Genomic DNA, 27,539 nt, shown 5'->3' with positions numbered 1-27,539 from the left:
CTTTCTTTCTTGTTTTGCACTAATTTACTGTTTTGCTCCAATCCCACCAGAACACATTGCTCACATTGTGAAAGCTATACCTGGCAATAAATCTGTTGATGATTCTGAACCTGATTCTATTTTTTCTTCGCCTTTTTTTGTTGTACGTGTGCTGCTTGAAACCCTCCGGCTTAATAAAGTATCCATCTATCTATCTATCTATCTATCTATCTATCTATCTATCTATCTATCTATCTATCTATCTATCTATCTATCTATCTATCTATCTATCTATCTATCTATCTATCTATCTACAGTGATGCTTCAAAGTTTTATCTTCTTGAACATAATCACTTAAATAACGGCCATGAATGTGTTTATTAAGCAATTTAATCTTTAATCCCACTTAATGGTGGCGATGGTGAACGTTCAATCTCCCTCTCTCTCTCTCTCTCTCTCTCTCTCTCTCTCTCTCTCTCTCTCTCTCTCTCTCTCTCTCTCTCTCTCTGGGAGCTGGAGAGCAGAGCGCAGAGAAGAGGAGAGGTCTGCCGTGTCTCTCCTCCAGCAGCCTTCACCATGGATGTGCGGACTAGGAGATCCTCTGGGATTATCTCTCAGGTCTTCCTGCTCGTTCTTCTTCTTCTTCTCCCCTCGTGCAGCAGCGGGACGAGCGGACAAGGTGAGCCGCCGCCGTGCGCTTTTTTTTTTTTATTTTATTATTTTTTTTATTTCCCACTTTTTCCCGGCGGAGAATAAAGCGCAGAGTCCGCGCAGCGCAGGCAGCGAAACGTCCTCTCTTCCTCTTGAAACAAAAAACAAAAAACCCAACCAAAAACACAAGCACTTATTTGTTCTGCGCAGAAATATTGATGTGCTTGATCTCGTGAACTTGTTGAGGCATTTTGGGGGAAAACATTGAGGTTCAGTTCGCGGAGAGCTGTGCGCGTCTGTGTTGCGCATCAGAAGTGACCACGTACAATTATAGCTGGATTTTTTTCCTCCTCTCCTCTGGAGCTCACTTACACGCATGGAATTAGGATTAGTCAGCAGCCAAGTTGTATTCAACCCTCGTGGGAAAAAAAATAAATGTTTTCAGCCACATAATAAAGGATATAGGGCTGCTTTCACAACTCTCATTGAACCATCAGCGAAATGTGCAGGATTCACCTGCTGCTTGAATATAACAACGGCATGTCTTTGCTTTCTGGTTAATGTGGCGCTCAGCTCGGTGGCGAGAGCAGCCAGAGAGACAAAGAGAGAGGAGGTCAGACAGGTTGGAGAGGTGGATTGATTCTCCAAACTCTTAGGTTTTTTTTTTACATCACTGTCTGCTGTGATTATGAATCACTCCGGAGTGAAAATCAGACACATGCCAGGAAATCCAAGCACAGGAGGGGAACAGAAATTTAGATCACGTTGGAAAAGTTCTAAAAGATTTTCTTGCATCCATGCTTTTCCCCCCCATCATCAGCGTCTTTATCCCGTGCTCATCTGGCTCTCTGTGCTCAGAACATCCTTCTGGTCCGCTCTGTGACAGATTGCGCCTCCCGCATTACCATAAAAATGTCATTTTAAGCAGGATGCACAGTAAGTGCTGATGGTCCAGCTGCAGTTTAATGGAAAGGCAGCCGGCTGTATGACAGTAAGAAAGTGAGAGGGAGACAGATTGCTTCTTCCTCTGCAGCCGGACGGATGAAGGGAGAGGAGAAGGTTCTGCTTTTGTTGCCGAAGGAAACACTTTCCCTATGTTTCCTGTCCCTTCCCCTCCTGCTGCGCTCCTCCCTCAGCTCACTGTCTTTCCTCTCCGACCCGCCTTTCTATCTCTCTTTCTCTCCCGCTGTTTGCTGACAGCAGCTTTCTCACGCTTCTTCTTGTTTTTTTCTTTGTCTGTTTTCTCTCCGTTTACCATCTCTCTCTCTGTTCCTGCTCCATACCTGCTCTCCTGCTGCATCTGAATCAGATATCCGCTGTTGTGTCGCCTCGCTCTTTCTTTACCGCTCTTCCTCTTTAGCTCCTGCAGGCTTTCTCTATATCCCATGACCACATCGTCTAATCTAAACTACTCACTCCTATACCTCTCTCTCTATATATATTATTTCTGCTTCTGCTTGACTGATGCCAATATTAAAAAGTCCCACTTTTCTTTCAGCCTGTAACCCATCCCCTGAAAAAGCATCAAAACCTCCTGAATGTTATTCTCTCCCCTTTTTGTTTTGGGTCTGCTTGTCTCTGTTTATGTTGCACAGCCCGACCCGGCCTCACACTCATCATTCACGCACCATAAACCCACAGCGGCAGAATAAGTTAACGCTGCAGAGGTGAAGGAATCCCAGCTGTGGGTTTCAGACTGAGCCTCCCATCTCCATCCTCCGCCTCCTCCCTCTGGAGACAGTTCACAGTTCATTATGGCAGCGCTACTAAATGACAACAAAGTAGAAATACATATTTTAACGGCCACAGATGGTGCTCCGATGACTTGTTAGCCGGAGGAGCGAGGCGCTGGGGTTTATGTGATGAGATCCAAGAAATGGAGTCAGCGTGCCAAACAGCCACCTGCAGGGTTGTAAAGTCGCTGTGCGATTAATCGTCTTTTTGTATTAACAGCGTGGGCGAAATTCAATGCGCTTCCAAACAGTTCCCTCCACAAAAGTTGGTGGAAATAATACAGGTTGGTGCAGTTTCTGTCGCGACCAACCTATAACCGTAAAGACAGGAGCCACAGTCGTCCATTCTGGCCAATTGGGATGACCTTATCCAATTACAAGGAAAACATGAGCTGTAATTTGCCGATGAATGTGAATGAAGCCAATTTCTTTATTTTCACCATTTACTATATTTTAGAGTAGCCAGGACCTGAGTGGCGTTATCAGTAAGTAGTTTGCATGTTTTTTGTTTTAAGTGTGTGTTTGAAAATGTGTTTGAAATAATTTGTGTAATTTTGTTCAGAAAACTGTTGATGGATGGAATGGTTCCATTATACAAATGCAAAGTTTACCTGCAAAACTGTTTGTGGCAGAAGTTTAAAAACACTGGACCAGGTAAGAGAATCAGGTCATGTTAAAAAAGGTAAACACAAAGAGCGCTCAGGCTGAGGCCGCATTTACACTGTCAATGTGATGTGACCCGATTCTGACGTTTTACTCTTATTGGGACAGATCCGATCTGCTTTTGGACAATATAAGCAGGAAAAAGAGATCAAACACAGGCCCAAATCATACGTTGGGATAAATCAGACGGATATGTGCCGATGCGACTGACGTGTTTGCAGGCCGATTGGATTTTCTTAACATTTCATCTCTATCGTCATGAAATCAAAGTGAAGCACGGAGGAAAATCACAGTGGTCAGTTGAGGAGGTCACATGACTTCTCCGGAAACAACTGCATGTGCATATACATGCAGTTATGGTCTTTTTCGTCCTTCTCTGACTAAAAATCCTGGCAACGTTTGGTGAACTTCTCAGGCACCGCGACATTAGCATCATGTCATCATCCGTGGCTTAGCAGTTAGTGCTTGATTCAAAAGTAGGTTGAAATATGTAGGTGAATGTAATCGCGAGATTCAGATATGGGTCACTCAATAAAATCCGAGTAAAAAAAAATTGATTTCGGCATCGAGACTTGCAGTGTAAATGCAGCATTAGAGAACTAATGAAGACAGACTGAACTGACTGAGGACATCTAGTGGACAGGTGGAGAATGGCATGGGTCAGGATGGAGTGGTAGAAAGTGGGCAAACGGGAGGACGGAGACAGTCTGAAGGTTAAAAATCCAAAAGCTTCTGTCTGTCATAACAGTTTTTTCTCTTATGCTCAAAAATACAAGAGTGAAGAATCTGTCACACTGAGCAGTAGAGACCAATTTTTCCAGTCGTAGCATCTGAAAACAAACTACAATCCGATGCCGCCTCCGGGCATGTTGTGCTCTGACTAAAGCATCAGAAATACACAAAACAAAACAAAACAAAACAGAATAAATCTTTTTGTTTGTCTTTGAACAATCCGAGTTAACTGAAAACCAATTAGCTGTAAACTGCTAAATGCATCTAAAACAAATGGGAAGTGGGTGGAACCAAGAAGTAAATTACAGACGGCGTTTGATCGTCATATAGATGTAACAGATGATCGGCTGCTACATCCAAGTTTTGGAGTATTTTGTGATGACTTGTTCCGCTTCAGATTCTCTCCAACAACATGAGGATCAGTGCGCCGTTGCTGCTGAGAGATGCTGGTTATGTGCCAGCAAATGAGTGGAGTTAAAAAAAAAAAAAAGAAAACTTTTGAAATTTCTGTAAATCATAAGAAAAAGCTGAAAGGACTCAAAGCAGCTCGCCGCCACTGTCTAATCTGACGTACAGCTGCAGTTACTGCGCTTAAAATGTTGTTTCTTAGACATTTGAAGTTTGGGAGTGAGTTTCTCCCGCTTGAGAGGACTTCCCATGTCCTTACTGGCTTGGTATTTAGTTTTTTTTTGTGTCTGTTATTACAGAGAAATGATTCCTCACTTGGGATCTCAGTCAGAGTGCAGGCAAACCTCACCAAGCCAAGACACCACTGTCACTTTCTCAGCAGGGGGCTGATGCTTTGGTAACTGATAATACAGTTTAGTGTCCATATGGATGCTCAGTTTTGTCAGAGTAAGTATTTGCCGCTTGTACCGTGAGTTTATATAGGCTCCAAGAATTCATGTTAAGTGACGTCACACAATACAGAATGTGACACTAGTCCAATGGTTTTGGATGCCGTTATTTTATATATTGAAAGGATGCTTCTTGCATGATTTGAGTTATTTGAGCTCTCTTTGCCAGAACGAGTTATCAAAACTCGTGTCTCAAATTGAGGCTTCGTTGGCACAACAATGGTTTCCCATGAAAAAAAAAAAAAAAAAAAAAGATCAGCACCCACTAGTGGCACAACAGGAAAACTAAATAGTTTCCAGCATTTTGGCCCTTGTCGTGTAAACGCGTATCATTTTCAATATGTTGCTGAGCTGGTGTTTGCTAAGGCCACATTTACACATACCTGGGTTTTTACAAAAACAGAAATTTCCACCATTATGTTTAAAAAAAAAAAAAAAATCTTCATTGACACAGACCCGCATATACTCCTGGTTCAGAGTTGCTATGAGCATGCCCAAACTGTAGGGGGCAGTGTAACGAGAAGCATGACGTCATGATAGCCTATCAGAATCCTGGAAAAAAACACGTCACGAACTGGGCGTAAATATCCACAAAATCTAGAATATCTGGAGAAAATAATCAATGTTCTGTTCCCTACTCTGAGCACAAGACAACCATGAAACCACACTATTAATCTATGATGGACATTTTCAGTTTAATTAATTTTTTTTGTATCAGGAAAGAACTTTAACTTCACAACGTCTGGTTCCTTATGGAAACAAAATGTGAAAAAGAGTACTGTCAAGTGAGTAGCACAGAGTTCAAAAATGACTTCAAGGGTAATATTTCATCATCCGTCAGTCCCAGCTGCTGCTTTCTGGAGCAAAGTGTCAGGATTGTTACAGATCCTCAGCAGCCGCTCTGCACTGGGCTTTTATGTGTCGCATAAGTGTGTTTAGACGCCACAGTTCAAGACAAAAACGAGCAAAACTGTCCGATTGTCATATTTTTCTAATTGCACACGTGGTGTAGTACTCTTTAAGTTTCATTGGAGGCGATTCTGTGTGAAATTTGAATATTCTCCCATGATGTAAAACTCAGCCGAGACCTCCTCCAGCGTCCTGTGACCCTGAACTGGAGAAAGTAGTATAAAAGATTGATGGCTAAATATTGTAACCTCTCTTTTCAAGAAACGGCCCAAATCTTCAGAATGGTTTGGATGAAAAAAGATTAAAAGACGTCCTCTTTTCTGTACAGTTTTGTAGGTTGTTCAGGATCTCGAGAAGATTACTTAAATATTTCATGATTGTGTTTTCTCCAATTTACACAGAGATTTAGTTGGAGCGTTTTCAAAAAGTAGTAGCCCCCGCCGAGGCTTTGTGGTGTGGACGGCTGAGATGATCTAACATCTATGGAAAAAAGATGACACGATGTCACCTCATAACCACAACAATCACGAACTACACGCTTCAGGTTGACCGTCAGAAGCTACTGACGCTCGCTGGAGGGGGAGCAAGAGCATAGACCTATGGAACTCCGAGTTATTTAGAAATCTATGAGCAGGAGTCTACATTCTAAATTTCTATGTGCTCCGTGTCTTCTTCTGCATTTTTTGTGTATTGGGTGAGTCACAGCGCCCCTAAAGGCCTGGAATATGTACAACATGGCCTTAGGCCATGAGCCGGCCTTGAGCCGTGTTCATACTAACATGTGGACGGAACTTTTTTTTTTTGGAGAACGCCCTAGAGAAAAAAAATTTTAGGCTCATGTGGACCCCCGTCTAACCTAAATGGTTTCTTTCCTTAATAGGCCATAGGGCCCAGGGTGTGACTCGTTGATACTCTGCATTAACAGTGTCTTTTGTGGCTGTTGGAGTCACTTGAGATCACACAGGCTTCAAAATGAGGTCACCTGTGATTGACCATGATCCTTGGAAGCTGGATTAGAGATTTATTTTGGCAAAGAGTTAAAAACAATGTTGTAATTGGAGGAGAGTTGGTGACATAAAGCTCCTCCTGTTCAGGGAAGGTTTTTTTCTTTTTTCTTTTTCTTGTCAATGGCCTACTTTGGCCCTCTCTCACACCATCTGTCGTCCCTCTATGCAAGACTTGCATTGCCATTCTCAATGAGACAGTTTGTTGAGGTTTAAATAGACGAGTTAGCCCTTATGTGTTGGTTTAGTGGTTGTTTAGTTACACCAATTTAAAGATTTGTAAACTATGACTCCATAAGTACCAATGTTGGGCCTTGTGGTGATGCTGACTTGGCGGAGGTCTCCAGATTGAGCAGGATTATTCCTCCAGAGCCATGGATGCTTCAATCGTTTGTTTTGTTCTTCACCCCAGCAGCTCTAGAGATATTTTAAACTGAAGTTTGTAGCTAAGCAAATGAATTAAAATGCCATCTATTCAGCGATGCAGCTACATTCCCAAATAACACAGATATCCGCAGCGGTATGAACTGTAGTAGAGCAGAAAGACATTGGTACACACTGCTGTTTTCTTCGTCGACTAATGAGTCTCTAATTGTGCCCTCGGAAAGTTTTTACGTTTTGGGAGTTACTTTGTTTGACTTTATTCTTGCTCTTCCTTCAAGCATTACTGAAGTACCGTAACCCTGCCCTCAATGTACGACTATTAATTAGTGGATGGCTTAATTAGTTTTGCTGTGTATTTAGGATATCTCTTGTTTTGCCGTTAAAAAAACCCCAACTGCTTTTGACTGGATAATTCAGCAAATTTTATCATTAATTCAACCAAATCGAGTTTGTTGTATAAATACATACATTTGTTTTTAACTCTGAGGTCTAATACAACTTAGTTGAACTTATTGAGTATTAGGCTTGATTTCCTCGTGATTGCAGAATGCCGCCTAATCCAAACTAGGCAGTTTTATTTTTTGCCCTGATTGAAAGATGGGACAACTCGTCCAGAGTCCTCACCAAACACAAAGAGGGTGGAGCACATCGCACCTGAGCTTCAATTCACTGCTCTGGCTACCTGTGTGTCAAAGTAACTACGTCACAATCTTACTTCTTTTCTATAACGCTTGGAATGATCTCGGTCTCCTAAATACATCTCAATACACCCACATCCCTGAGGTCCTCACTTCTTTTAACTCAAGATTTAAAACACTATTATTTGCTCAAGCTGGCAATTAAACAATAGATTTGACCTTTTTATTACTTTTATCTGAATTTATTCTCCTTTTTATGCCTTTCCTAACCGTTTTCATTTGAATGCTTTTCATAATCTTACTCACTTAAGATTTTTAATTGCCTTGCTTATTTCTTTGTAAAGCACTGTGAATTGCCTTGTGTCTGAATGGTGTCTTATAAGTCAGTGTTCCTAGTCTCACAGTGGATGCTGAGCACAGATCACGGACAACACACCTCATGGCCAACATTATGCTGTCAGTTCCAGGAGAACTAAATGATACTTTATTTACTCTTCTCTCCTCCAATCATGTCTACTTCTTGCCTTTACCTGGATGTTTCTGGCATGTAATATGCTTTTTTTTTCTTTTTCTACATGCGAATACACCTCGACAGAAGCTCTCGCTGATGTTCTCATTTATCAGTGTGCGATTTCCTACTGAGGGTTACAGCAGGACAAGACCCTTCATCTTGTCTGCCGAGTTATTTTTCCTGCAGAGGAGGATAAAATGAATCTCCCCCTGCATGGTGATTAAAAGTACTTCACCAGCAGACACCAAACACATCAAATGGATGCATTTTAATATCCAAGTAAAGCGGATCTGTCCCCTCTCGGATTTTCGAGTGAAACTTACACGATTAACTCAAAACTCACTCGGAAAAAGTTTGCCCAAAACCCAGTTGGAAAAATATTGGTTGATAGCCAGATAAATAGTATTTTCTCATTAGAATATTACATTAGTAATGGTTGACCCACAAGGTAAAAATGACATTTGCTGACTTATATTTGCAAAGTAGAAGTTTTACACTTCCTGCTTTAGATTATTCTAAAATTTAGTTTTTTGATAAATCATTAAATGTTTTAATCTGTTTGTACATCTTTATTTCTCCAGCATCTGCAGAACTGTAGGAATGCTGGTTGCCGGTGGTTGAATTTCACTCGAGTGGCCAAATACCAGGATTTGGGGAGATAATACACTGACAAATCTCATCTTTCTATTTTGAGCTCATAAAGCGCAGGTGTGGATTAAGTTTTTCTAATTGTTATTGATATATGGATGCATATTGTAGTGTTGCAGGTTGGAGAAATAACACAAGGATCCTAATCAGTGTCATAATTAAACATTCATTTGTGATTAAAACCAGTGAGATCCGAGGTGTCGCTATTGAAGGGCGTTTTTACACATGCTGTGGTACATATTTGCCAAGTATGGTGAGCAGAAACCCTGCAGCTGTAACCATGCTGTCATATTGACACATCACTGTTTATGGACCCTATTAAAAAAAATCTCATTATCACTAAAGAAATGTAACTCAGATAACCACGGATGCTTAGAGACATGTTTCAAAACAGACAAAACGGTCAAAATCTCAAAGTTGAAACATCAGAGATTTTTGTCACTCTTCAGTTAACAAAATAATGTTAACCATTTCATGCGATCAAGTTTTTTTCTTGCACAGGAACAATTGTGCCAAATATATCAAATGAATTGCATCTCCACAAATGTACAAATGATAATATTTACTATACAAGCATCATTTTATTTCTGAGCTTAAGCCCTGGAACAGAACGACACACACTGCGCTGTGCGCCGGAATTTCCAACAATATGAAAGACAGATTTGCGGGAATTGATGAAAATATGAGCATTCACTGTAGTTACAACCTGGACACCTGCGGCTTACAGTTAAGTGCGGCCTACATATGTACTTTAAATTTTGTGGGTGCGTCTTATATCCAGCTGCACTCAATAGTCTGGAAATTACAGTACTTGTTTCGGAAAAAACAAGCAGCTGTAATACACAGGAGTTAACATTGTGCTAAGTTGAAGTTACAAATATGTCATATTTCCAATAATTTCAACACTCTTTATTGTTGAACCTCTCATGCTGATGGGGAATCGCAATGTTTGTGCAATGATACAACCTCGGCGTCACATTACTGAAGACCATCATTACTAAAGTCACTGACTGATTTGACGCCAAACTGTTAACTGAGTTAAAGAGGTTGCAAATGTGCGTTTGTGTAATGGTAAATGGATTTCATATATATCTCTTCAGTTGCATTGAATTGCATTGAATTGAATTTCTATAGCGCCAAACACAGCACAGTCATTTTAAGGCACTTTTGCGGAGGAAAAACCCAACGATTCCACATAAGAAGTAACCTGCAGAACCAGACTCTGAGCAGTTCCAGTTGGGGTTAGGGGATTGAAGGAGAGAAAACGATAGGTAGACAGATGGAGGGTAGGGATTCAAACCCTGGTTTTAGGTAGGGGCTGGAGCAGTCCCTACCACTGTGTGATAACCTGATTCATGTTCCTCCTCCAAATGTAGCCTTCAATTAATTCCATTAGCCTCGGGAGTTTTAAGTAGATGTGAGGTTAAAGTGTATGTAAGCACATTAATATGAAGATATAGAAGCCTGGAGTGAAGGGGACATCTGGACTGCTGCTAAACTCACTAATGTTCCTCTGTGGAGGAGAGGGCGCTCCCTGCTCTCCGTTACCTCGGGCTCAGGCTGTAAATTACAAAAAAATATTCCCTGTCTAACTGCTTGCTGAAGTGCGAAAGCAGCCAGAGCACAGAGAGGATGTTATGTGCCGTGTGATGTTAAAACTCCTTTGTGTATTTATGCAGCCAGATTAGAGAACGATTAAAAGTAAAAAAAAATAAAAATCAGCCTGGAAGAGAAATTATGAGATGAATCTTTAATGAGGGGAACTTTGGTTACAGTTCAAATCATCAATTATATCTAAAATGCAATTATGGCTGTAGCCACTACAGAACATTAATATACAGAATATTTGCATCTGTTCATTATAAGTTGTGTGTTCAAGCTCTGCAAATATAAGTCTCAATTGGTAGGTTAGTTTAAACATAAACTCCTTGCCTGTTGAGTTAAATGCAATGTGACATCACAAGATGTTTTGTGCAGATCAATACTACAAAGACCCAAGGTGGATGACAAATAGACTTCAAGACAGATACACACAAATGGCCAGGCTTGTTACAGTATTAGAGGAAGCGAGTGACCAGACAGGAAGAGACAAGTGAGCAAACAAAGGAGAAGAGCAATGGACTGAGCAAATAAACTCCACAATGCTCCATTAGGAGTAACAGACAACAGCCACATTTGAAATAATGATTTTAGAGGCTGTGAAGTCCAGATTGAAGCTGAGGAGTGAGCTGCTCCAAAGGAAGCGGTGTTGGTTAGGAAGGGGAATGTGGCATTTCGAAGCCAAGGCCAAAAGAGAAAAGAAGCCACAGCTCGCTCAAATCCAATAAGTTGTCCTTCAGACCTTTGGTCCTCGGAGACTCCACCTATTGTTCATCATTCACTTAATATCTACCGCCCATGACTTCTCTCCTCACATCATTTGCTTCGGCGCTCTGCCCGAGCCGGGGGCAAGGTCCAACTGATGCTGTTTATCAGAGTGAATTGAAGGAGGTAAAATATGTCCTGAAGGGTTACCATGTCTGGTTTGTTTAGCCTTTATAGAAAATCAGTGATCACTTGTTACCTAATGGGACAACAGGTTTTAAGTTTCATGGATTTATTATTGATCAGTGTTGTGGAAGTTATGGTAAATCTATAATTGATTGCAGTTAGACTAGAGTTACAAAACAAAAAGCAAGTAGCTACTCAAAACTGCAATTCTTTTATTATTATTTATCTTCAGCAATCAGGGCTGTCTCAACAATGTGAACATAGTTGTGTTATTTAGACACGTTGGAGTGTTCATCTCAGGGTACCAGAGCAGAAGCTCATTTAATTGAAGCAAATCGAACTACCAAAAATCCCAAACTCCTTGAGATCACAATGAAATACGATGAGAAAGTCCAAACACGAAGAACACGCAGAAGACGACCGATATATAACCCACAGCCACCAGGTGAAGACAATCACACACTCAGACACACGTGAAACACATCAGCAGCAATCAGACACGAGGAAAAGGTGGTCAAGGAGCGTGAAACCAGAGACGTATTTCGTGTTTTTCCAAAAATGGATGTTTCCTCTACGTTGCCAAAAAAATCTTCATTTACACCTGATTGTTTACACGCACACACAAAAAAATCATTTACACGGACCTGCATATACTCCTGGTTCAGAGCTACAATGAGCATGCCAAACCTGTAGGGGGCAGTGTAATCAGAAGCATGAAGCCATGATAGCCAATCAGAATCCTGGAAAAAACACAATTTCACGAATGGCGAGCGTTATTACCTGTTCGGCGATCATGGCGTTTATTTGAACCGATGAAGAAGCGGCGCTCCTCCTCAATGTGGCGGTAGAACATAACGTAAAACGTCAAAACAAGCACGGCTTTCATTGTACCCACTTTCGTCACAGCAGTCAAACTGTAAACACGGATCGCACGCAGACGACGCTTCTGTCGCATATTGTGTCGTAAATCTCCAACCTATCCATCTTTAGACGCAAACGAAGAGACATAGCTTTTCCAAATCATAGATTGTGGTGTTTTGTAGCTGCGTTTATGTGTAAATACAAGGTCCAAACGCAGAGAAATATCACAGTTTGTTAAATACTTGGGTATGTGTAAACATGGCCAGAGTCAGAATCTACAAATTACAGAGGAAACAAAACAATGACCCATTGACACAGATATCGGGGAAGGCGAGTTACCTTGTTGCTATCAAACGAGCCTCAAAGCCATGGTGTCGGTGAGTTTGTAAAAACTTGCATAATGAAACAGCTCTAGAAGTTTTTTTTGGGACATTTCACTGTATTTTTGCACCAGAAGGTTTCACTAAAATTGTCTTTATCTTGAGATTGGAGTCATTTTCTGTAGGTTTCGTCACTTTTACTCTGTGCCACGACAAAGAAAAACTTACAAGTATAATCTTAAAGGTTATTATGGCTCGATTTAACTGGTCCGGCCCACTCAAGGAGAAATTGGGCTGCATGTGGCCCCTGAGCTAAAAAAGGTGACACTCCTGATTTCGTTGGGTAAAAATGTGCTTCCATTAGGATAGTCTGAATTCTGACACTCGCTGGTTTGCAGTAGTGAGTTGTAGACAGTCTCTCCCTCGACATCTCCGGACCCTACAGGCTGCAGTAGAGCTGAGAGCGAAATGGGGTCAAGTTACGATCAATAACCCGCCCATCATTTATTCATATAGTGCCATCTTCTGTAGCAGGTTTTGCTTTGGCAGGAATAAAAAAAAGTTTTAGTACAGTCAGTCATTAATCCTATTACTCATCATGCGGAGGATTGATGGACGTCTTCAGGTATGTCTCTCTCTCTTCCCTTCACTTTCTCATCAGTCTGTCTGGAGGTTGTTTTTTTTTTTTTTTTTTTTATCTCCCATCCGGGGCCGATTCGGAGCCGCTGGAGTGTGTGCTATAATCATCGCCTAATGACAGATAATCTCAAGAACACTAAATGACTTTAATCCCAGCCTAATGACAGATAATACCACTGCACTCTTTCTGTGTGTGTGTGTGTGTGTGTGTGTGTGTGTGTGTGTGTGTGTGTGTGTGTGTGTGTGTGTGTGTGTGTGTGCGTGTGTGTGTGTGCGTGCGTGCTGATTTGCATTTTTCCCCTGGGTGTTTAAATGGTGGTGAGTCACTGGTTCGTCTGACTCACTTTGTGGCCTGAGCAAGTGAAGCTGTGAACCTAAAGCTATCATTAGTATTCAGCTTCCTTTCTGCCTGCAGAGGGAAAGAAAGGTATCCTGCCCTCGCTCAAAGGCAGTTGTTGACTTTGAAAGCTATCTAAGAGTCAAATGTTTTGTCAGGCGAAATGAGACTGCTTGAGAAATGGGCTTGTTCAGCAATCACCCAGTCACTTCTCTGAAAGGGAGGCGGACATCACAGCCAAGCCCATCATGATCTCTTCATCTCGGCTCCAGTATTTCGCATTAGTATTTGACAGGCTACATCAAACCGAGGGTCCGTTTGCCACGGCAATGATTTCAAGGGAAATCGCTAAACTTTGGTTGTGTTTAGGGGGTCCGTTTACAGGACAACGGGTCCTTAGAGCCACTGAAAATGAGACGTTTTTGGAATCGGGCTCTGCCGCTGTGTAGACGGGCGATCGTATCCACAAATGCTCGGGCTTCATCGCTTGAAACGTTGTCACGTAATCGGGGTCTGAATCGGGCACGGTGTGGTCACTCACTTATGTGAGGGTGAACGGAAAATTCACAGATGTTATCATAAAATCAGCAAAAGCTTTTTTCAAAATCATTGTGTTATTTAGGCCATGAAAGCTCTGGGGGGGGGGTTAAGGGTTCTTGATTAAATCTTAAAGCTTGCTACATCTGTTTCAGGATTTACATGACTAAAATACAAAGAAAGGAGGGTTTTTGTTTTGTTTTTTTCACGTGTGTCACAGGCCACTGCCAGAGGTATTCGTGCTTCAATGAGCTGGTTGTTTGCACTGTTGGGAAACACAATTTGAATATAAACTTTGGTGGATGAAATTCCTCGCAGTCACTTAAGATTCATGGGAGGACGACGTTACACTCTCAGGAGGGAAAAAGCCAAAGGAGCGGATAAATCCTCTTCATACTTCTTCTTTAGTGTCATTTATGGAAATGTGTGCGGTCTATGTGGGGCCATGAACGGGATGTGATGGAGTCGAGGTTACAAAGCAAACGAGAAGCCACCCGTCATGAAACCGGGTTTAATCTCCCATGAACAGGTAGTTAGAGGAGGTAAGGAGCTGGCGGACGACTATAGTCCATTCTCGTCATATTAGGACCTGTTGTGTTTCTTCAAGGCAGCATAGTAGAGCCGGGCTCCCAGAAACAATGAAGCCATTCATCACGTGTGGTCGTCATCATTCTGGATAGCTCGCTGTCGCTTCAAATACGAGATCTACAGTGATGCTGTCACCCTGATGCTGAGGGACGAGGAGAGGGAATCATTTTTCTCCCCATCTGACTTGCATGGTTTGAATATGGATTCTTTTTCCAGATGTCAACACAAACTTTACCATTTAACAGCAACTGCAGTTGAAATGAAAATACACATTTGGACATTGTGACGGAACGAGACAAGACACAATATGTGACTGTTAAAAGCAAAAATTTGAAAAGCGTACTAAGGCATGACAAGGATTGTTGAAAATATTGTGGTTCAACAGCACTGAAAGACAAAAGACAAAACTGTTGAAAACCGAACTGGGAGACTTCATCACTCTGAATTCATAACATTTCAATATACTGCATAAAACTTGTCATTCCCAACAAGTCTGAACGCTTTGCAAACAAATTTCCTTGGTCGTCTTATCAGTTTGAGTAAATATTAGTCGCATTAAACTCTCAGCATTTGGCAGTGTTCGCAATAATTCTTTTTTCATTCACTAAATGGTAATTTAGTTCAGCCTTCATTCATATTTGATTTTGTTGGGAGCAAATCTGAATGCACCAATTCTTCACACACCTCATTCAGCCATTCAGCTGTGATTAACATTTGAGGAAACTGAGACTCTGTTGGTAGAGTGAATCATCTTCTCTCCCAAATTTAGGGTGTTTGATGCCAAATCTCACCGTTGACCACGTGTCCTTGGGCAAGACACTGGATCCCACAGCTGCTCACACTTAGGCATGCAACAACAGTATTCTGAGCCACTGAAATAGGCTCCCCAAGGAGGAACTTTTTGAAAAGATGGGGGAAGATGCAACTTTTCTGAAACGCTGCGACTGTACGATGGCTGTAGTAATTATTTCTTATGTTTATGGACAATAACAAAAATGGCAACCTCCCAGCCCATATTCTCCTGGACCTTGTAGTTTTATAGCTGACAGTGACCATAACAGCAATCTAACTTTCCCGTCTGTCCAAACAAATTTCCATGAACTTGCCATCATTAATGGGTTCAGTGTATTGTTTTCAATTATGTCTATGTGTGCATTTTATCTTGTCAAGCGCATTGAGACTGCTCAAGTGCAAACAATGCACTACATAAGTCCACTTACCCTTCACCTCTCGGCTGGAATCATCTCAGGCTACCTGTGACCCTAAATCAGAGGTTTCTCACAATTTCATGTGAAAGACGTGAATGATCACCAGTCGATCAAAAGACAGACAATTACTCCCATGAACAGCGACTGAATCTCACCAATCTCATGTTAGTTGCTACCAGATGAGAGCGCCAACCGCTACCTGCACAAATAAATAATTCAGTTGTTGTGATACCAATTGAATCAGGTTTTCAGATTTCTGATGCAGAATTTGCTTTGTAATACAGTCCTCTGGTGTTCCTCCACGTTATTTATTCCTCGCGCCGAGTGGGAGGCACAGAGTACGAGTGGCCAGCAGATGTGAGGCACCTGAGCTCATTTCATATGATTGCTGTTCGCAGCATAGAAGCCTGGACGCATCAGCTCTGTGTCTCTTTCTCCTCCGAGCCAGATGGGCTTTATTTGGCTGGAGTTCGGGCTATTGTTGGCTCCCCTTCTACTCCATAGACTCCTGATACTCTACTCTAACCCAGCCCGACACGTTGCTTTCTTTTTATTGATCGTCACAGAATATTTGCTAAATAGATCGACGTTTCCTACCGTTATTTGCCTGAACTTTAAGATAAACCATGACAAATTACAACGATACAATGGCATATTTTTCATTAAATATGACTTTTGTAAAGGCCATTAAGTCAATAATCTTGTTTTTTTGCCGCGCAGATAGTACAAGTTAATTTATAGGCTACCTGGCAGTTTGTTATGGTTTGTTATCTAATTTATCTGTTGTCCTTTCTTCATCGCTAACCATTCTTCTTTATCTTATCTTGCCGTTATTAACTACACCTCATAAAAGAGTAAAGGTGCTCCTGTGGGCCCAATGATAAAGCTATATGCAAAAAAGGCTGCAGGGAGCTCCCAGACAAAGAATGAAGGATTGAGGCGACACCTCTGCTCTCCGCTATCATGTTAAGTTACAACAACAACAATCAAGCTGAAAAATAAGGAAATCCTCCGCGACATCTGTGTCACTGTCTTTCCTCTCACTTGAGCTTAGTGAGAAATGATGAAAGACCGGCTTCACAGGGAGGGACAGGTGGTGTCACTGAGCTCGGGGGTATTTTTAATGCTGTATTTTCATGTGTTTTTCTGCATCAGAATAATAGGCTTCACCTTGAAAACTCGAAAGGTGGCCCCTTAATATGCTACCTCTGACCTGTGCATTATTCAAACATTTTTGCAAGGCTAATTAGCCAATCTGCGTCTTCAGCATCAGTGCATCCCCATCACTTCATACTTCACCGTGCCGACTCTAATGTGCCCTCGTTACAAAAATAGATGCTGATCACAGCTTAATGCTGTCACCACGGTGTATATTTTATGAAGTCAGGACTGCGTGACCGCGGCTCCCGAGGCCTGCTGCTCTGATATTCTGCTGCGACTGCTGATGAGAAGAAGCAGAGCCGGTCAGTTTGCATTAGAAACGAGGACAGACCTGAGTCAGAGGCCATTAAAGACTGAAGTATAGGGCTGGATTTCAACACAGTGAGACAGCAATACATCAGAACTAAGTACTTGGAGGTGAAACAGAAGGAGGATGGGTAAGAACAGGGGTATTAGACATAAAGCCGTTGGGCCAAAACTGGCCCAAAAAACCATCAAGCAAATTGTGAAAATTTCCTTAAAAACGGCAATGTTTCTAATAATTTTCTTAAAAGGGTCATATTATGCAAAATTCCCTTTCTAATGGTTTTCCAATAGTAATAATCATCCCCATACCGGGGAATGATGGCCCTGAAGTGAAGAAAGTCTGTCCTCTCTCTCTCTGGCTTGTTCCAATTTTTCAAAAGTGTGTTTCTCCAATGAGCCAATCAGAAATCAAACCCTATATAGTGTCATCGGGGGTTCAGCCAATCTCAATCAAGGTAGTCCCTCCCTTTGACCCTCCCACAATTAGGCAGCTCTGCTCAGGCACATGGCGCTACGAGATGAAGTACTTCCTCCTCTCCCCAAGATGGGCATGTGTGGGCGGAGCCAGTCCAGCTCACACAGACACAGCAGATTCTGAATGCAGCTCCTATGATCCAATATTCAAATGGCTGAAAATCAATGAAAAGCTTAATTTGGGGCAATATTACTTTGAATACGATGTTTTTGGACCAATGAGACCCATGTGAAAGTGCTGGAAAGCTGGATAGTATAACCCCTTAAGAGTAATGGACACAACACAAAAAGGTGATGCTTCAAAGTTGCATTAGCCTTAAAATCATGCTGTCAGGCTGAGTTCTTAAAAACACCCAGAATGCAACAGCTATAGAAGAATCTTTTTTTTGGACATCTCAATGTATTTTGCACCAGAAGGTTTCATTAAAACTGTCTGTTGAGATTGTAGTCACTTTAGGTAGTAATTTGTTTTTGTGCCGATATTTATGTGAAAATATAAACGTTTTCATCAGGTATACTCCTTGTACAACACAAAGAAAAACATTAAAGTTGAAATTCAAAGGTTTTTATGGCACTATTTTACCGGTCCAGCCCACTCGGGATGAAATTGGGCTGCATGTGGCCCCTGAACTGAAATGTGTTCGACTCCCCTGGGTTAGAAAGCAGGAAGCCTTGTGAAAGACTGAGAATTATAAACTATGAGAGGGTAAACTTTAGGGGTCAGCATCTCCAGTCTGTCTGGCAGTAGTATTCCCAATGTGTATCCCACGACTGCGGTGACATTTTCGACTGCGTTTCTCCATTTTATCCCTCACTGACTTCGCTGTATGTGTTTTGTGAATGCACCGCCTTGCATCTTGGAGATGTGTTGACTTCATGAGACGCGACGGAGAAGGGTGGACACGGGGGAAGGTGTGTGAGGACAGAAACAGTGAAGGAACGCTGGGAATCGATGGATGTGAAGTGAGGTCGGGGAGCACAAGGGTCAATAGAGGGGAAGGGAAGAACAAATAGGTGAAAAAGAAAAATATTCATCGGCTGAGGGGAGAAAGTTAAATCTTGAGAATTTAAGTTTCTTGTTTTTCCGCAGTGACATTCTCAGCTGCTTCTATAATTTCAACCCCTGCTGGTTTTAAGCAGTGTGTGATTATATATTTGTATAGGTGTGTGAGTTTTTCGCATCCTTTTTCAGAGGGGAATCCTTGGTTTGTGTGTGATACACATATGCATTATTCAATAGCTAAATTAAGACAAACAGATCAGATCATGTGTTGGTTCCACTTACTGTACCAGTAGAAAGTGGTTAAAGCAGTCTACTTGCAGGGCCTCTTCAGCTTGTCATTAGCTTGACGTTCCACGCTCCTCTGCATAAAAGACTGCTTTTAAAGTCAAGGTTACAGTCGGTCCCTTCACTCGCGTTGCCTTAATGTGCCCGTCACGATCTGTTTCCGAGCTGTCAAGTGATTCTTTTGAAGCCACCCCTTCAAGTGCTTCAAGGCTGACGTATTACCTCAAACCAGAATGCAACGAAAGTCCCCGAGTCTCCTCTTATCAGAGTCGATCAAACAGACGGCGGTTCTGGAGAATGATAATAGCAATACTGTCACAATCTAAATCTAAGAGGACAGCATGGTGGGGTAGTGATTATCAGTCTCCCCTCACAGTCAGAACACCCAGGTTTAGTTGCAGCTTTGAGCGTTTTTGTCTCGAGCAATGACGTCAAACACGAAGCCCGTGGGCCAAAACCGTTGCAAGAGGCTCCAATCCGGCCCACAAACCCACCAGGAAGGTTGCTAGAGCGGTCATCGCACACTCGGAAGGTTGTCGGTTCAATTCTTCATCTCCACCTGTTCACGCGTCTAAATGTCCTTGAGCAAGACACTGAACTCAAACTGCTCCCAGTGTATAGATTAGGTGCCTTGCATGGTGGCCACCTCCATTGGATTGTGAATGGGTGAATGTGATTAATGATGTAAAAGGCTTTAGGACTACTTAAGCAGTTAAAAAGTGCTATATAAGTGAAATCCATTTACTATTACTAAACAAGTGGTAAAAATTGCAAAAAAAAAAGCATGGGACTTTTACCCACATTAGTTGGACATAAAGCAACGCTGAGACTCGTGCTGAGACTCGTGCTGCGATATCGGCGATGCTGGCATGAGAGCTTGCAAACGAGCATTAGCCTCAAAGCCATGCTTGTCAAGGTGAGTTTGTAAAAAACATGCATAATGCAATGGCTATAGATGTTTTCACATTTCACTAAATTTCAAATCATTTAAATTTTCTTTATATTGAGATTGCAGTCATTTTTGGCACTAATTGTCCAGATTTGGAAAAATAAAGACTTTTTCAAAAATGTGTCCTCCGGGCCACAACAAAGAAAAACTTTCAAGTGCAAATTTAAAGGTTATTATGGCACTGTTGTACTGGTCCAGCCCACTCAAAATGAAATTGGACTGCAAGTGGCCCCTGAACTAAAATGTGTTTGACACCCCTGGTATAGAGTTTACATGCTGTGTTTTATTTGATTATTCTGATTCCACTTACATTCCATGGACTTGCACGTTAGGTTGCAGAGTTTGCATGTTCTCTTTGTGGTTAATTGACTCTAAACTACCCTCAGATATGAGCATGAGCGAGTGTGTGTGTGCGTGCGTGTGTGTGTGTGTGTGTGTGTGTGTGTGTGTGTGTGTGTTCAGGGTGTATTCTGCCTCTGAGTGAACGCAAAGCCTGCTGTGACCTCAAGTGGGATGGATGGACTATAAGGGGGCGTTAAACTGTGGAAATTAAAGCAGTACATTACAGCTATCCTTGAACTAGGAATCTGAGCAAATGTATAGTAAATATTTCATGTAAAGGTAATGAAAAAGTAGCGTCATGCTCAAGGAGCTATAAATCTTACCAATTAGACAGTGGTATTGCTAGAGCTGACTTTATCTGGTAGTAAAACGTTATTTGAGCTCGCTGGTTAAAAAACTAAGGAGATTGTCATAGATTGTGGAAAAACAACAAAAAAAACCTGCATAAAACCAAAACCAAGCTGAATTATGGTGAAGAAGTTGGGATTGCCCATGAACTCGGAATATAATTTGATGTCAACTCTATAAGTTTCTCGAAGCAAGGCCAGCAGCAGATTCACTTGTTGAGAAAGTTCAACTTTCAACGTTGGTTATGAAGCAGTTTTCTTGTTTTTCTAAACCGTCAAATGAAGGAAACTCTGTTGGTATGTTCTGCTTGAATATAATTGGGGTCCAGCAAAAAGAATAATGTTCCCTGTAGTAACGGTAGGTGGTCTGAAAAGCTTGGTGAATGGTTTCCTTTGGACTTAATCGTTACTGTCAATGCACACTCCACTCATGTTGGTGGTTTATGTCTTTATATATTTTCACTTGTCTTATTTTTGGCTTGACTTTGTAACTGAATTTACCCAATTTGATTAATTTAAGTCAATACTTTTTTTGCGGACTGTGGTGGAGTAACTTGCAGCAGGGATGTAAAAGTGCAGCTCAGTCACATCATGTCTGACTTCACTGTGATGCTGGAAGCACATGCAGGGTGCAGTTTGTGTGTGAGTGTGTGATTAACTCTCCCGGGTCTTCATTTCCACTTGAAATCTTTCTGTGTCTGCTTTACAACTGAATTAAATTTTGATTACTTTTTCCCCTCTATTCTTTCTGTTCACTTGATACGACCTACCGACCCCTCCCGTCCATCAAAATCATCCCCCCTTTCAGATTTTATCACCAACTGCACCCTGAGTATGTCTGTTGAGTAAAGCTTGGACGCATTAAATATAGATGATTGTCTTCTTAATTGAAAGCCCTCTTAAGATAATGCGAGTCGAGTTAGATGTTTTTATTTTTACTGATAGGATCCATTTTGTTTTTCTTTGGCAGTGCCCATTAGAGGTCTGCACAAATGGCTTTATTTAAATGTCAAGCCGTCTGGGAGTTGAACCGGTGACTCAGCCTCTGAATGATGCCTTCAGCTAAGTGACCGAGTGAGTAATCCACTCATGTTTAGACTTTCAGGCAGCAATATGTCCTATTCCATCCCGGAACTTAACTGTGCTTAGAAAGGGTGGTCCTGAAGAGAGTTTAGAATACTGAGTACTGTTGCACGTACTTCTTAAATTCCATAAACAACCTCCAACAGCCTTGAAGGCTCCAGTACACGACTGCATCTACAGTACGCATAAAGGCTCCCACAAACCGGCCATCTGAGACGAAAGATGGGATCGTGGGGGAATTGTTCCTTAAATCTGCGGCCGTGGCTCAAATGGCTTTGTGCACGGTTTCTCGGACAGCCGAGGTATCGGATGTAAGCCCACGACCGCTATCGGACTGTGTCTAATACTTGGGGAGTGACAGCAGCAGCTGCGATCACGTCATCTGCTGCTACAGCCAAACAAACTTTCTTTTACATGGAGTGTGTTTTGTCGGAAAATGAAAGGCCACAGCTGTCGAAGCTAATGGAAAATGCTCGTAGATGCTAACAAGATTTACATCAAACTCCCGTTGCAACATTACCCTCCAGGTTGTCCTCTCTCTCCGAGTTGAGATGATTATTTACATTCGTCTTGTGCAGTGTGAGAGGCTTGTGACTTTTAAAGATTGTTCAAATCACAATGTGTTGGGAAGCCTTATGGCAGCGCGTAGCGTCTTCGCGCTGCCCGATGCGTACTGTCGACTGTAGACCGACGGACTGAGCGCGCTCTGTGCTGCCACACACTCACAAACTCACTATTAATGAGTGTATCAGTCAGACTTTAATCATATTTAGCATGTAGCATTGCCGATGTGTGAGCCCAAAAACTCTTTTGCATGTAGCATGTAGCACGGCTCCGCGCTACTGGATCCACTGGGCAGTTAAACTAAGGAGCGACACCGGGCTAACTCTGCTGGTCCAAATGCCTCTGCTGATGAAGTTGCTTGTGTTTTGACGGACTATCTTTCGGCTCCTCTTGATAGTTTGGCAGAACATAAATTACTTACATTTGTCATTCCCGCCACTCATCCTCTGGTTTACCTGCTGACGGATGACGTCACGTGATACTCGCCGGGTTTTTATCGGGGATCTTTCACAAGTATGAGTAGTCATGCAGTGTCGGACCTGATACTGATGTCAGTATCGGTGCATGATGCATCCCTATCGTTTATGAGTAGAATTTCGGACCGTCAGAGTCGTTGGTTTCATCTCGGAGGAAGTGCAGCCGAACCAGGTTTTTCAACTGTTGGTGAGCCGCATCACAACTGTGCGATAAATTTTATCCTGGTGCACCAAGCAACAAAAAATAAATAAAAAATTGAATTTCTGTGAAGCGCATTATCAACACAAAGATAAAACACTTCGTCCTCCAGCCAAAGATTACATTTGAGGCAGGAGGAGAACAAATGTGTGTAATACTGGTCTGGACCGATGCCACCTGCACTCCTCCGCTGCACAAACCCACCTCCACCATCATCTCGCCATCAGGTGGAGCATTTCTCTGCACTGGAGTGTAGTTTATCAGTTTACCCGTTATCTCTCCTATAAAGGTGGTATGTTTCGTTTTTTCTTTTATTATCATTTCCGTGAGCCCAGAGGATTTCTGTTTATCTGTATCTTGTCAAAAATGTAAAAAGGGAAGTTATGATAGCTCCGGACTTAAGCTTCTGCTCGTGTGAAGATCCATCCGTTCCAAGAGGGACATGAGCGACAAGCTAAGACAGCAGATATTTCCTACATTTCTGAGCAATTCCGTAATTGGAGTCTTTCAGAATTTTTATCTTCACTTGCTATCCCCAATTACGCAGCCCTGTGAGGGCTGAGACGGAAAGTTCTGCATCAACAAGTCTTATCTTCTCAAGTTGAGAATAGACCGAGTGGCATTTGTGTTTTCAGCCTTCAGGAATGTCCAAGCGATGGGGGTGGGTTGGGGATTTTTTTCAAACGAGGGTGTCAAACACATTTTACTTCAGGAGCCACGTACAGTCCAAGTTCATCTTGATGGGCCGGACCAGTAAAATTGTGCCATAATAACATTTGAATTTAAATGTTAAAAGTGTGTTGTGGTGTAGAGTATACGTTTTAAAAAAGACTATATTTGTCCAAATCTGAATATTTACTTCCAAAAATGACCACAATATCAACATTAAGCCAATTTCAGTTGTGAAAACTACAGTCAAAAGTCCAAAAACTGTTGCATTTTGCAAACTTTTGAGCTTAGTGCTAGTTTGGTAGCTCTCATGGCAACATCCCCAATATCTCAGCTCGGGTCTCAGTGTTACATTGTGTCTCCTACTGTCAAGAATAGAACAGAATAGAATACAATAGAATAGAACATTATTAATCCCTGGGGTAGTTTCTCGAATAGATGAACTCGGTGACTGCGCCTCCTGTTGCATCATAGTTACGGCATAAATACAAATATGCTGCGAGAATGCACCTGATTACACTCATAAAGCTAAATTCTCTCTGTGGAATCAGTGAGCAGACGGCTTTGGTGTGTGTTATTTTGGCAGGCGGGCTGTCGGTGTGGGGCGATGGTTGGCTTCAAACAAAAAAGGGGAAAGGAAACTGCAGGGGACACCACAGGTGTCATTTTCGCCTGTCATGGCCGAGCTGGCAAACATCAAATAAGCTTATATTTGGCAATCAACTGCATGTTGTGGCCTCAGTTTTTTTTTTTGTTTTGTTTTTTAATTTAACCTGGTTTAGTTTCGTTATCATAATTTGTTTAGTTCAATTAGGTCATTGTACCTTGTTCTGTCATCATTAAACATCTCAGGTGTCTTGTTGCCCTCCTTGTATCGCCCATTGAAAACTCTTTGACTGTTTTCAAGGTTTTATTTTTTTATAAATTAAGTGGAATCCACTCAATTTTTAACTAAGATGTCTGAAGGATCCCTTAAAGTAGGGATGTCAAAGATAAGGCCCGTGGGCCAAAACTGGCCTGGAAGAGGCTCCAATCTGGCCAAACTACCAAGCAAATTGTAGAAATTTCAAAGCAAACGCAGATAATCTTTTTCCCCTTAAGAATAGCAGGCAAAACACAACACTAAGAATGTGAGATATCTGTGCTGCTACCATGAACGTTAGCCTCTTCGTTGCAATCAAAATAGCCTCAAAACATGCTGTCAGGATGACTTTGTAAAATCTTGCATAATGCAACAGCTGTAGGAGAAGTATTTTTGACATTTTACTGTATTTTGCACCAGAAGATCACCATTAAAGGGGACATATCATGCTAAATCCACTTTTTTAGCCCTTAAATGCATTTTGGTGTATATTTAGAGTGTTTAGAAGTACAGAAAAGTTCAAAGTAGTCTCTTCAGGTGCTCCGTTGATATCTTTATATTCTGTTTTGGTCATATTTTGCGATCGGTTTCGATTTTTCTATTCTCTATTACGTTTTTTGAACAATGACGTCACAGTATTCTCAGCGGAACTGCCAAATTAGGACATCGACGTTTCGAGCAATCCGCCATTTTTGTTTCTCGCTGCGATTTTGTAGTCCAACCGAAGTTACGAGAGGATAAGTCGAAATGTTCGGTTGTTGGATGTAGTAACCCACAAGCTTCGTTACACCGTCTCCCAGCATCAGAACCTTTTCGAAGTGCCTGGTTGAGTTTTATTTTTCACAGAAATGTACCCACATCTGTGGGTAAGGTCATTTTTGTGTGCGCGAATCACTTTAAGGACGACTGCTTCAGCAACCTCCGCCAGTATAAAGAAGGATTTGCCGAAAGACTTGGTCTGATTGAGCGGTCAGTTCCTTCTATCTATGGAGACGACGAACAGAGCACTTCGGTAAGCTGTATATAACGCTAAAAAGTGTGATGATAAGACGTCCCTGTCATTGTTTTGTTAGCATTAGCAGTTGCACCGTCTTCATATGTTAGCGCTGTGTGCTCGTTTTAGATTATAATGTAACTTCTGTGTTAAATAGTCGTTGTAATACAGGCAGTATTGTAGTAGTGGGCATGGATGGAGAAGTTAGTGTAAATATAGTAACACACCATTGCGTTACATCCATATGAAGACGTTGTTCTGTAGGTGCATCATCGTCATTTTCATCTCGCTCCGCCGGGTCCGACTCTGGCTCCAACATGTATGGCTGGATGGACAAATCTTCCGTTGTTGACATTTTGTAAATAATGTGTGAATATAAAGTTTCTGCGCCGCTAGATAATTGTATCTGTTCTATCAAACTACAAAGATGCCGAACAGGGTGACGTTGAACCGAGTGTGACCTCTGCAACCTGGAGAGGAGGAGGGGTATGAAGTGTCTCATTTGCATTTGAAGAGACCGCCCCAAAACGAGTTGCTCTCAGAAGCGCATCAGAAAAGGGGTTGAAAAGGGGCCTGTGGAGCTATAATAATGAGGAATTCAGACCCAAGCATTGCAGTTTCGCGTTGTATAGACCACAACTGTATGATTTATATGTAAAAAGGAAGGATTTAAAAGCATGATATGTCTCCTTTAAATTGGCTTTATGTTGAGATTGTGTCGTAATGTCCGGACTATAAGCCTCTACTTTGAACTTTGAACCCTGCAGCTTAAACAATGACGTGGCTAATTGATAGATTATCATGGGTAAATTGAGCCTTATGCCACCATATACATGGCAGATGCGTTCCCCTGAGGTCCTCCTTTACCAAAAGTCAGAAGAAATCAGGCGAAGCAGCTTTTTTAGTTCCGACGCTCTTCACCTGAAGAAACAAACTTCCTGCTGACAAACTCACTTCTTTTAAATAAGGACTTAAAACACTATTATCTGCTCAGGCTTTGTATTAAAAACAGACTTTACACACTTGTTTTAATCAAGCTTGTACTATATTTATTCTACTTTTTATGTTGTTCTTAATCATTTCGTTTTAATGTATTTTCTTTCATTTCCTTGTGAAGCACTGTGAATTGAAGTAAATTTGCCTTAAACCGTCTTTTGTTTGGATATCATATGTTCGCATTCACCAGAAAAGAGCTGTAACTGTATTTGTCCTGATCACAAAGTCGGCTGCTCCCAGTCGACTGAACATGTCTCTTCTGTGCTAAAAAAAAATGCTGAGCTCGAGCTCTGAAGCCTCGGAACATTTGAAGGAACACAAAACTTTGGGAATCACGCAAAGATTCCAGAATGTGTATGGTTCAGAGACCTACTTTATTACACCGTCTTTTAAATAAACACATCTATCAATCAATGAGGAAAACTGTTGTTTTCAAAGATAATGAATAAATTGTGGATGATGTCCTTTTGGGCTTATTTGCATGAGTGCCTGCAGCTGCTATCGGAGCAGAATCAATAACCCAACGAAGGAAATACTGCTGTGGATCATTAGACCATGCTGGAAAAATAAAATGCCTCAAATTGCCTCTTTAGAATCATGAACTTCATTTCATCCTGTATTTTCTTTCGTTCTGGGTCTCCAGTGCCCCGTTCATTTTAAAGTCCCACTTTTGAAATAGATTAATTTCCTTCAAGTGTCTGACTGATGTGAGTGTGTCTGCATTTTTTGCATCTTTGGCAAAGACAAATTCTTATTTCTTCTATAGAGATCTGTTGATGTTTTCAATTAAGCGGCAAATATATTCAAATCGTTTACTTACTGCAGCTGGCGGATTAGTAGATATTTTATTATACACATCTCCCCCCGGAGCCATTAGTACGAATGATGTAGCCTGCAGCATTCCCTCTAAATCTGCATAATTGTGGCATTATGATTCACAGCGGATGGTTTTTTTTGGGGGGGGGGGGGTGTTTTCTGCAGCGGCTGATCAGAAGTCTCGTTCCTCGGCAGCTCGTTTTCAACTCTCCGTCATCGTTTGTGCGAGTGAAACCTGGCGGTTAAAAGATGAAGAGATTTTAAATGTTGCCCGGTTGCCGTTTTTGATCACTTCGTTTGCTTAATGTGTCTATCTCACACAGT

The 27,539-nt window shown here is 41.7% G+C and overlaps 1 protein-coding gene across 1 annotated transcript in view; it reads left to right on the top strand.

Annotated features, from left to right (window-relative positions):
- The first annotated feature begins 501 nt into the window (after positions 1 to 501).
- The window catches only part of cntnap3 (contactin associated protein family member 3), a 121,479-nt gene continuing 94,441 nt past the window's right edge, over positions 502 to 27,539 (top strand). The window contains exon 1 of the mRNA XM_080476776.1: positions 502 to 658. Within this exon, the coding sequence (XP_080332902.1) occupies positions 556 to 658 (103 nt within the window). The 5' untranslated portion in view covers positions 502 to 555. The remainder of the gene's footprint in view (positions 659 to 27,539) is intronic.

This window comes from Lipophrys pholis (genome assembly GCF_963383615.2).
Source record: "Lipophrys pholis genome assembly, chromosome: 1".
Classification (NCBI taxonomy): Eukaryota; Metazoa; Chordata; class Actinopteri; order Blenniiformes; family Blenniidae; genus Lipophrys; species Lipophrys pholis.
Note: the sequence above shows the minus strand (reverse complement) of the source record. Positions and strands in the feature narration are given on the sequence as shown.